General features: G+C 39.5%; 1 protein-coding gene across 3 annotated transcripts in view; it reads left to right on the top strand.

The window, feature by feature from the left end:
- Positions 1-11,876, top strand: part of LOC126471561 (uncharacterized) — a 132,969-nt gene extending 121,093 nt beyond the window's left edge. For 2 of the 3 annotated variants that reach the window (XR_007586337.1, XM_050099788.1), the window contains exons 3-5: positions 9,435-9,514; positions 11,261-11,364; positions 11,595-11,876. Coding sequence is in view for 2 of the 3 variants with exons in the window: in XM_050099788.1 (XP_049955745.1) it covers positions 9,435-9,514; positions 11,261-11,305 (125 nt within the window). In the remaining variant the exon portion in view is untranslated. The remainder of the gene's footprint in view (positions 1-9,434; positions 9,515-11,260; positions 11,365-11,594) is intronic. The other variant, XM_050099789.1, reaches the window with a different exon arrangement.
- Positions 11,877-12,428: the final 552 nt, after the last annotated feature.

Genomic DNA, 12,428 nt, shown 5'->3' with positions numbered 1-12,428 from the left:
TACAGGGTGTATCAAAAGGAATCAACGGATTATGTTATACGTGAGTGAACAAAGAACTGTTGGAAAGAGGAAACTCTGGAGTTTTACATGGTTCCCGCTGGGTAGCAACAGTATGTATCTGGAAGCTCGGGAATTTTTAAATCAAAAGATTACTGAACGATGGATGGGTCGTACAGGGCCAAATGATTCAACCTTACGTTTCTGGCCTCCAAGGTCACAGGCCCTGACTATACGTAATTATTTCTTGCGAGGGTTTCTAAAAGACTCTGTTTATGTGCCTCCGTTACCAACAACAATGAATGAACTTGAACATCGCATAACAGCAGCTGTGGAAGCTGTAACTGAATACGTGATCGCTGCAGTGTGGGAACAATTAGAATACGCATTAGCATGTGCCGTGCATCTCAAAGGGGGGCATATTGAACACCTATGAAAAGGTATGAAAAAAAAACTTTTTGAGTTTCCGGTTCATGAAAAAACAAAATTCATTGTATATGTTTATTAGTTTCAGATATATAGACGTGCCAAATCGGATGATTCATTTTGATACAGCCCGTAGTGTAAAATTGTATATATGAAATGAACAGCTGAGAGGGAAACGAAAAATGAGCCTGTGGTATACCTAGATGAGAAAGTAACATCTCATAAAGAACACAGTAAGTTTGACTGGACAGCTACGCTTGCTATCGAACTCGATAGAAAACGAGGATTAGAGTTGAATCACTAGATATTATCCGCGTAAGTAAGATACTCAGGTAAAATGATCCGACAACCAGTTCACGCTTGCTCACTACTTCTGCACCCACGATCTACCATCGCTGATCTCTGTACAGCCGATTAAATACATTCATCCCCAGAGGTACTTTTTACGTGATCCTGCGATGGAGAAACGAGTATCTATAATGCTGAACACGTGTTCAAACTATTCTAATTTGTGGCAGAAATACGAGGACTTCGTCACCGATACTGTACTAGCAAAGTCAGTGTGAAGAGCTTAGCGTGTAGTGTGCTCGGAGGCAGCGAGAGGCGTCAGAGGCGTTGAGCGCGGGACTTTCGGGACGGTGTGTAGGCATCAGCCATCCATCGTGGCCCGCCATCAGATAATAACAATAGCGGCCGGCCGGCGCTGCGCCTGCCTGCATTTCTCTAATATATTAAATTTCCAATCTGGCAGCCCAGCTCGCCTCACTAGCATTTTTTGGCGCTCTCGTAAATCCCGTCGTTCCGCTCTCGGGGCCTACATTCCTCGCTACACCGCAGCTACTGCTGGTCCTAGCGCCCACCACGTGCCGCTCACAACCGTGACATCTCGGGAAAACTCGGCGAACACTGACTCCACAGAGGTATATGCCAGCACGGAATGCTGAGTTACTTTCATTGACTGGAAGCTATCTGACACACCACCAAAGGCAAAATCAGAAACAAAGGTGGAAAGCAGTCTGGGGCTCTATTCTGAATCTCTTACTGACGAGACCCTAAGTGAGATATTTCAGCGCCGTACGACCAAACGCCAGCTATAGCGACAGTGTTTAAGGCAGAATGATCATCATCACCATCATTATCTATCCATATTACTAAATTAAGGGGGGTAGGACGTCAAACGGGCCAACTTGGAGCAGGAGAGGCATCTCAGGATATTTTAATTTCCAGTGTCTATACTTTTACAAATAAATCCATAAAACTTTGTCAGCATCACCAGGAAGGATTCAGGATTTAAAAAAATGGTTCCAATGGCTCTGAGCACTATGGGACTTAACTGCTGTGGTCATCAGTTCCCTAGAACTTAGAACTACTTAAACCTAACTAACCTAAGGACATCACACACATCCATGCCCGAGGCAGGATTCGAGCCTGCGACGGTAGCGGTCGCGCGGTTCCAGACTGTAGCGCCCAGAACCGCTCGGCCACTCCGGCCGGCATTCAGGATTCACACACATTGCAGTGGAAGTTCGAAAACATAACAAAATAATTTTTTTTACGTGCGGAATTTCGTCATTTTTTTCACTTACTAATGGCTGCATTTCTTGCTATAGGTACACTTTTCTTCATAAGTTAGAGGGATTCTTCGATGAATTTTGCACAGCATACAAACCATACTTACAGGTGTATGGAACTCTAGAATTTATTTAATTTATGAAAAAACGAATGAGCTGTTATATTTTAAACTTCATGTTTAGAAAAAACACAAATTTTCTAGTTAATTACCTCAATTTTTACCACAGTTTTTAATAGATTTGTAAAATTCTAGAGTTTCGTACACCTTTGAGTATGGTTTGTATGCTGTGCAAAATTCATCGAAGAATCTCTCTTACTTATGAAGAAAAGTGTACCTATAGCAACAAATGCTGCCATTAGTAAGTGAAAAAAATATGAAATTTCACATCTAAAAACAAATTATTTTGTTATGTTTTCGAACTTCCACTGCTGTGAGTGTAAATCCTGAATCCTTCCTGGTCATGCTGACAAGGTTTATTGAATTTATTTGTAAAAGTATAGACAGTGGAAATTAAAATGTCCTGTGATGCCTCTCCTGCTCCAAGTCGGCCCGTTTGACGTCCTACCCCTCCCCCCCCCCCCTTAAAGCCCCTGCCGCATTTTTCTGTCTGCACATGAAGTCTGATCTCAGGAATTACTGTAGGAATTTTTATTCAGTTTTCACCAGCCGACAGACTGATTCATGAGGAAGGTTTATGTACACAATTTATTTCTGCTGTTCCAGAGAAGCCGTCCGGCAGTAGATACTTCGTGCGATGCCGGGGCAGGTCCAGTGCTGGATAAACGCGCTTTCAAGACTTTTCCATTCAGCTACGTGCATCCACGTTGTTCCTGAGTCTTTCTGATGCCATCAACTCGCATTCTATTACGCCGTTCTCTCGGTGCTTTCATATCTGTTGGAATCCAGAAAAGAACTTATTTAATCCATCGAGTATCCATTCCTCTGGCTACATTTCATGTGCCCTGCAGACATAATTACGTGTTACAATCCAGTCAGTTCCTTCTTCCATCTGCTTGTTCCCAATTTCTCCTGGTAATTCCCAGAAGGTACTTCTTGATTGCTCGTTGAGTAAAACTTCAGCTATTGAATGGTTAATTAGTTAGTTACATATTCCGTAGATCATTTGAACGATTTTTTTTATCGAAATGACATAGAGTGAATCAGTTTACAGGATACGTGTACATGATTAGTGTTAACATTAATGAACACATCATTTTATTCCTACTCATGCAACTACACTTCAAAATACTGGCTACCAATTTTTGAGTAGAAATTCCTCAATGGAATCGAAGGAGTTTTCCAGGAGAAATGATTTTAAATTAGATTTAAAACTTGCACGTTATGTTATTGGGAAAATGATCAAAACAAATTTGTTGCTGTATATTGAATTCCTGTCTGAGCTACTGACAGCTTTAACAGTGGATAATAAAGATAATTTTTCCCTCTAGTGTTGTAGGTATGTACATCACTTCTGAAATTGTGCTGAATTTTTTAATGACGAATTTCACTAGCGAAAATGTGTATGAAAATTCCCAGCTCTTTGAAGAGTTATCTACATAACGTCTGTCGATGAACACCACTTATTTTGGTTACTACTCACTTTTGTGCAACCCCTACTTTCTTTCTAAGTGATGAGCTATCCCAGCAAGTTGTTGCACCCGACATTATTGTGTGGTAATATGCAAAATATGTCAGGAGGTTGATACGTTTGTTACCAACATTAGCAATTATACGAAGAACAAAACCAGCTGAACTTAATCTTATGAGACTCTAAGTAGTATCCTCCTTCCAGTTCAAGTTTTCATCGATATGTACACCAAAAATTCTGGGGCATTCTATCCACCTTACTGACTCCTGTTCAGGCTCTACACCAGTTTTTTGTATAACTCTATTTGCTGTACAGAACTGAATGTACTGTATTTTTATTATTTTTTTTCAAAATTTACGGAGACACTGGTTTTCATGTTCATCATCCATGACTCACTACCTTAGGTCATCACTGGTGATGAATACTATTTGTAAACTTTCCTTTCCAGTTACTCAGAAAGCTCAGTTTTGAAAACCCTGTTTCATTCCCCAAAAGCGCTTCAAGCCTCTGTTACTCTTTTGTTTATTTGTTTTGTTGTCCATCCAATCGTTGCCTGCCTGAATAATTGAATATCTCAATCTACTTCTTTGACCTCATTGTTAATTTGAACTATTTTCTTTCCACTTCTTGATTATGTATTATTTTAATCTCATTGGAGTTTATTTTCAGGTTATTATTAAACATGAAATATTGACATCTGTCATCATGGCTCAATTTTATTGTCATTAGACGTAGAGAGTTCAGCAGCAAAACTTCCTACTGCACTGCTAGGAATAGTTTTCGTGATGTGATATCTCTTGACCAGACTAATCTTTCAGTTACGAATTTCTCAGTATAGAGTGATCATAATCGTTCATATACCATCATACGATAATTTTGCCACCGGGTATGGTTTACGATTGATGTATTTGGTCAATTGTTCCATTTAGTTAAATACATATATTATTATACGCACACAGTTTTGCAATATTATTTCGTGGAGTGTTATTGGCACATCTGTAGCGCTCATAGGGCATTATAATGTCTATTTTTTTCGGAGTTCGAAAAACGTTTTGTCTATCAACGATGCAATACTTGACAGAAAGGTTATTCTCAAAGCTATGTCCTATTTCAACAAAGTCGTCCTCTTTTTTCGTAAGTCTAATACCAGGTATTTAACTGCGAAAGGTGACATTCTTAGAAACAATGCACATGGATACGGGCATGGGCCACAAATTGGAAAAAAAAATCGAAAAACGGGGAATAGTGACTAACATATCAAAGCAGAATGAATGAGAGAAGAAGGAAGGGTAATTACGATTTAATGTTGCGTCGACGAGGTCATTAGTGACAGATCACAAGCTCGGATCGGTGAAAGATAGGGAAAGAACTAAAAAGTTAAATGTTAATTTCCAGACAGAGATTCGAAACGCCGCCCTTCCAAACGCGAGTCCAGTGGTTTACCACTGCGTCCCCTCGCTCTGTTGTGTCGAAAAAATACGAAAATAAAAACAAAAGTAATCTGAAAATCTGTTCGTATTTAATGACACTTACTTTGTTACGAGACTCCCAGTACCAAAGTCCCTAAAATGGAATCTTAAAATTTAGCACCATGCAACTTGTGGCGTAGTAGTTGCGACATGTAAATGTATTTGAAAATCCGTACCCTATCCATCACAAATATGTAGTCATAGATATCGCTAAAATGACTACGCATATTCCGGGGTGACTTCTGCACCAAATCAATGGCTGATTCCTTCCCTCGATTCTTATCTGTGTGGTTATTATTCCGTCTCTGACGACCTCAATGTCTTGGACATTGGATTGTAGCGTTCCTTCTTCCTTGAAAGCCGCCCTATGAAGTATCACATACAGCGCGAAATTCTGCGGGGATTGTTGTAGTATGACTGTTTCCAACTTCCCTACATGTACTGTAGAACGCAGTATAACGCAGTACATTTTCGTTTTCGTTTATTCAGTTTCTCTCTGTGTTTCCCTCATCGTTAAAAAATGGGCGTATGTTTCCGTAACCAAGAGATAGCGCTTCCAGGAAAATCTCCCCTGTGGCTGCCAATTTTATGTCATCTTTGTAATTGGTTTGAGTGATGTGAATTGCTTCCGATCCTTCTGTGTAACCACACCTCTACCTCACACGCTGTTGCATGCGAGTAATAGCTTAATTCAAATGGTCTCATCTAATTTGTTCCCACACAAGCGTAATGTAACCTATAGTTTACTTTTCAGCAAGTACACAATCTAAAAAACTAATAACATCGATAACTTGTTCGTTAAAATCGTGCCAATACATCCGATGCGAGGTACCACGGATCGAATCTGACATCGGCAGTATCTCTACCAACCACCAAATGTGGTTACTTCTGACGGGCTAGTACCAGTTTCTAGATATATCTAGAAAGAAAGACTTTCTGGTTCGTAAAAGAGATCACGACTGCTTTCTTCTCCATCCGAGCTTTCCACTTCTAACGACTTCAGAAGCGAACAGGCGATAAACTATTCTGTTTGAGTTTCCGAAGATTAACTTTCCTCACCCTTCGTACATCGTCCTAAGTAACTTGCAAGCTCCCGAATGCACACGTAACATTTCTCATTACTTCATTCATTTCGCTTTTTTCGTTTTGGAGATTAAAGAAACACGCGGCGTCCTGCAAAATAAGGAAAACTCTATCATTGGTAGTGGTGGGGTGGGGGGGGGGGGGGGCGGTACTGACTCCCGTGCAGTGCTGACTTTTTACCTTTGCAACTTAAAGATCTATCCTTCTGTTCACCTCCCGCTTCTTCCTCTTCAGTTCTGTAATTTCAGTTAATGATATTCACAAACAACGCCAATGAACGGAATGCAGAAAAAGCACAGACTCATTCATCTTTAATGATCTTGTTTCGAAAGGCGACAGCCTAAAAATCGGAACCATTTGCTCCGCTATGTTTCACAAGCTCATCAGTAAAGCATTAGCCCGGTAGGCCTCTTCTGTCTTTTCCAACAGCTTTTTGCCACCGTAAAAATAATCCGTGTGGCTGCGGTGGAACGAACTCAGAAAAGGGAACGTAGCAGATACCCCGGAACCTACGATAACTATTTCTTCCCTCAGCCTACTGCTTTGCAGTATCTGGACTTGGGGGCGATACAAACATTGTTACTCATATCACGTGCTCACACGTCAGTCGCGACATTTTCTACAAATCTTCACTTCCAAATGTTGGCGCGGAATCGGCCATCATAGAGAAACGTGACATTTTACATCTTTCAGCCGTAATGATATAATGTAACACAAATAAAACGATCTATACTACTATGTTTACTGCGTGGGGTGCACTATGAGAGCAAACAGTGAGCGCCGTCACTACCCAGACGGTTATCGCTGAAACACTGGACGCTGATACACGTTGTACATCATGCTACTAATACTATTACTAACGTGGAAATACACCGGATGACGTTGCGACCATTGAACCATTCAGTGAGTACAATAAAATTCTGACGCAGAGTTTTCTTAGTCTGTGTTTCTTAACTATTTTCCACTCATTACCGTCATGATTGTTATTGTTCATAGTATAATTCTTGTTAATACTTTTCTTCGCGGGAATTTCTGCAGACAGCTTCTAATTGGAGTTTTATATACTCGTATTTTTACAAAATCAGTAAACAATTCGCTATGCCGCGCGGGGTAGGCATGGGTGTGTGTGTGTTGTCCTTAGCGTAAGTTAGTTTAAGTTAGATTAAGTAGTGTGTAAAAAGGGACCGATGGCCTCAGCAGTTTGGTCCCGTAAGTCATTACCACAAATTTCCAAATTTCCAATTCGCTACTGTTGCGTATGTCTTCGGAAATTATATTTGTTCTCTGTTTACATGTCCATGTAACTAGCGGTACATATTCATCAGTTATCTGTCTCACTTCTCTTAGGGATTTCAGTGTAGAGTGTTTATTAAAATTGACCTGATAGCTCTGAAACATGGAACGGGAATCGGACATCGGTATATACTTCTGTTTGTTGGCGGCGACATAATTTACATAAAAAAATATTAAGAACATACGAATAAAACCAGGGAGAAGAAAATGAAGAAATTTAAATCTCAGGCTTGGCGAAAGACTCAGTTAAATCCATAATAAAGCTTTCGGATTGAACATTGCGTTTATAAGGTGTGACAGCACAGTGACACATTTCCGCGACGCCTTTAGCCGTCAAGGATATGACGGAAAGCCTACACTTGCCTTATATCTCACAACCGCCATTTGTAGCCACACTTTGCTACTAATTGGTCGCTATTTACAACTGCAAATACACGTTTAAGTGAAATATTAATAATTGTTACTGTAGTCACCAATCATAGATAAAGACTTCTGTTGTAGCCTTCAGTCCTAAGACCGTTTTGATGCAGCCTCCATGCTTCTCTAACTTTTGCAAGCCTGTTTGTCTGAAAGTAGCTGCTACAACCTACATCCTTCTAAATCTACTTGTTTTATTCGTCTCTTGGCTTCGTTCTATGATTTTTACCCCTAACACTTCCTTCCGTTACTAGACTGATGATTGTTTGATACCTCAGTATGTTATCTATTAACCAATCCCTTCTTTCAGTCACGTTGTGCCACAAATTGCTTTTTCCCCCAATTACATTCAGGCCTCTTCAGTATTCTTCTGTAACCGCCCGGCGTGGCCGAGCGGTTCTACGTGCTTCAATCTGCCACCGCGCGACCGCTACGGTCGCAGGTTCGAATCCTGCCTCGGGCATGGATGTGTGTGATGTCCTTAGATTAGTTAGGTTTAAGTAGTTCTAAGTTCTAGGGGACTGATGACCTCATATGTTAAGTCCCATAGTGCTCAGAGCCATTTGAACCACTTTTTTTTAGTATTCTTCTGTAGCGCCACATTTCAGAAGCTCCTATTCGCTTATTTTCTGTACTGTTCATTGTTTACGTTTTACCTCAGAAGAAGGCTACACTCCAAACTAATACCATTAGAAAAATCCTCCTAACAGTTAAATTTATATCTGACGTTAGCAAATTTCTCTTTTACAGAAGCGCTTTTCTTGCTGTTGCCTGTCTGCATTTTATATCCTCCCTACTTCGACCATCATCAGTTCATTTACGACCCAAACAGCAAAACCTGTCGAATGTTTTTAGTCTCATTTTCTAATCTAACTCTATCAGTAGCACCTGATTTTATTTGGCTACATGCCAGTAACCCTATTTTACTTTTGTTGATATTCATCTTATAACCTGTCCACCAGTTCAACTGATCTTCCAAGTACTTTGCCGTCTCTGACAGAATTACAGTGTCATCGGCAAACTCAGAGTTTTCATTTCTGCTCACTATACTTTAATTCCCTTTCCAAATTTATCCTTGGTTTCCTTTAGTCTTTGCTCACTGTACAGATTGAATAAAATGGGGGATAGGCTACAACCTTGTCTGATACACTTCTCAACTATGCTACCGTTTCATTTCCATCGAAACTTACAGCTGCAGTCTGGTTTCTGAGGGAATTGTAGATAAATGTCAGCAGCTCATGTTCTTGTGATTAGCGACGACTATTATCGGTCATGGGGCGCAGGGTTCGGCTCGGGGATATTCTCTACGCGGGACTGGATGTGTACTTTGCTGTCATCACCAACGTGCATGTCGCCGAAGTGGCGTCAAATAAAAGAATTGCACCACGAAGCCGAACTCCCCAGCAGGGACAAATGCCATAACCACATTAAACGTTTTTATTCGTAACTTTTCGCTCCCTGTGTTTTATCCTTACCACTTTCAGATTTCCTGAGGGACAACTGAATATTTAGTTGCTCAAAATTTGGAAGAAATTTTTCACCGCCGAGTTGACAGTTACAAGGAAATAACTGTTCCTCTTTTTTTCAGGTAGCAGAGACGACCCGGACGTGCGATTTGGTGACGTGGGCGTAGCGACAATGGAGCCCCGAGATACAAACGATCAGCAGGTCAGTGGTGCGAAACCTGTGTGTGAATTGTTAGAGAAGACAGACATACGGGTTCGTTGTGACCGCTCCGACAGATCAGAATTTACTCGGGATAGGGGACAGCCATGATGTCTTATAGCGTCCGTATTTACAAATTTATTTATGACGTGTATCTTCTATAAGACACCAGCTTTCCGAACTTCCACATATATTTTCATAGAAATTTTAGCATGGAAATTATTGTCAGATAAGACGCTGATTGCATTAAAGGTATAAAGAGATTACACTGCATTTTATTTAGTATTATCTCTACCCAGTTTCTTCAAGTCCAGTTAGTCAGTCCACAAGAAATATTTCGTGAGAGCGAAAAAACACTTTTTGTCGTTAAACAGCAACAAACCTAAGTATATAGAAAGTTTCGTGATAACCTAATCTCTCGGAAAATCTGTTTGGAGAGTTTGTTTGCAATGTAAATCCTTCGTCATTCATTCGGTAAAGCATCTGAGCTACAAGAGAAATTCTAAAAAATTATTTTTGCGTGATTTCTAACCACTAGAAAATGTAGAGCACTTATTCTTAGAGGAAAGCCTACCCATCACATTTGAACACATTATTTTTTTTCCCCAATACCGAGGAAGTATTTTCTTGTTTCTCAGCTTAACATACTCCTTGTTGTCGTAGGAACAGTTGATGAAATGTGTTACCTTTTTATATCATAGTAACTCAATTAGACAAAACAAAACAAATTTTCGTGACTACCGCATTAACTGTAATGAATAATTTTTCACACAATCGCGCTATATGGAACTGTCAGTTTTTATGCATCGTTATTCGCCAAGAAAACTGTCATTCTAACAGTTTCAGCATCCGTTGCCTTTCCTCATGGATGAATCAATTCCTACGAATTTATGTTTCCCAGATACAAATAATATCAGCTTGTAGCTATGTGCTATATGACGAAATACGGGAACAACTACAAAACATGTAAGCTCCGTGAAATAAAATTACGAAATTTCTACAGAATCCGTGAATAGAAGTCTTCTCTTATTGCTCCCTGTGGTCTCAGTTTCAATCTATCTGATTGTAATCTGTCCTTGTTATCCTATCTTTCATGAACTCACGTAAACTTTTTTTTTCTACCGTAACTATTACTGCTTTAAACTGTTTACAATTACTTCTAAGTGTTTTACGACATATTAAATATAAGTCTTTTCATATTATCAGCGTCGTTACGCGAATGTAATGTAAAATATGTAGAATGCCTGGTTAGATGTAAGATGAATAAATCAATAATTTAAAGAAAACAACAAAAAATAATATTTTTTTTAAAAACAAAGAATTGTTTTGTTAAGTTTACGGACTTTTCTTTGACTAAACAATGACCGAAAACATTGTAGTACTAGACTTCGTAAAAAATAAAGCCTGTCGGAAAAATAGGATTTGATATCTAACGTTCTGTTCGTAAAATAATAAGAAGAGAAATTATTTCATTTCGTTCATTACAGAGTCCTCCAATTAATGAGATACCTGCAATGAATGATTATATGTGAACAAAATGTTCTGTGCATCGTTACAATTTTGAGACATACAATTTTATAAGGCTTTTCAGGGGATTTTATGTACTCCACGGTACAGCTCCTAACATCGCATGGAAGGCACGCTAACAATTTGCGAGCGATGACAGGTCGAACCTTCTTCTAAGTTAAGATAAACTGGTAGTCTGTTATGTAGCGATGGATGAGGCTGTTTAGATTTGTTTTGCTGCAGGTGACGGCGGAAATGCGGAGGGGGCGGAGAAATTTTTCCCTGTAGCTACAGCAACTGCATCAAATGTTCTGTCCGGATTAGGATCCTAACACATGCTTCGATTGGTGAGTTTCCTGTGATGTACCATTCCATACCCTTACTTGAAGAATAACTTAGTACTGATGATAAAGATCACACTGTCCTGTTTGTTATGAGTGGCCAACGTGCAAATATGCACTGTTTCTGACGGTTCACACAGTTTATCGTGTTAGGGAGCACACAGCTTTCATATGGCAATGTTTGTAACAGTCGCACATGATACTAGCAGTTTTTACTTATGATGTTTATGTTTCAGTCAGCACGGAGAGAAATGAAGTTGCTTGTTACGTACGAAGATGACAAATTATATTTCACGTAGAGCGGCGGCATCCCGATGGAACAAGAATGATGCGGCAAGATATCTACTGGACGTGAAGAATGAATTACCTATTCAGGCATACTGTAATTTTTTGCTGTTCATCGTATATCGAACCAAAAATACGTAATTTGATAACTGTAAATAGAAATTTTCTACAAAACAGACTTGTATTTCATGTCACAGTAGAAAATAAATTTTTTTCAGTGTAGTATAAATTAATTCGATGTATTTAAAGCAAATAGAAGGGAAACACCCACCGTATTAAAATACATACAACAATTTTCCCACTATCCGGACTAATACAGACCCGAAACTGCCCCAATACCGAAAAATTCGGATAATCCAAAATACACATGTTTTTCACGGAAACTGTAATTTACTGTATTCAATAAACATGCTACATGCCACAGGTGAATGCCCACTTCATTACATTTACATGCTACGCGCCAGAAACTGACAACTTATTTGCAAAGTTACACTTGCCATATCACTTGCTTTTAGATCACTTTCGTAAAATAGTCGTCCACTTATTTTTGTTTTGTTTTTGTGGTTAATTCACTTTCTCCTGAAGATGGTTCTCATTTTCCGGAAGTAAAAACATCGGTGTAGTCCAACCGATATTGTGCTGCATACTCCAGTAGCAGATCAGCGTGTTTTAGTGACGCTGTATGCGTAATAAAACATGAGTGACATGCATAATATTTGTCCTAATTATAAGAGGACGTCTGCAAATCCCACAAACCGAATAATCGAAAGGTAAGTGTATTTATG

Source organism: Schistocerca serialis, chromosome 3 (genome assembly GCF_023864345.2).
Source record: "Schistocerca serialis cubense isolate TAMUIC-IGC-003099 chromosome 3, iqSchSeri2.2, whole genome shotgun sequence".
In the NCBI taxonomy this organism is placed as follows: domain Eukaryota; kingdom Metazoa; phylum Arthropoda; class Insecta; order Orthoptera; family Acrididae; genus Schistocerca; species Schistocerca serialis.
This window is presented reverse-complemented; position numbering and strand designations above follow the sequence as displayed.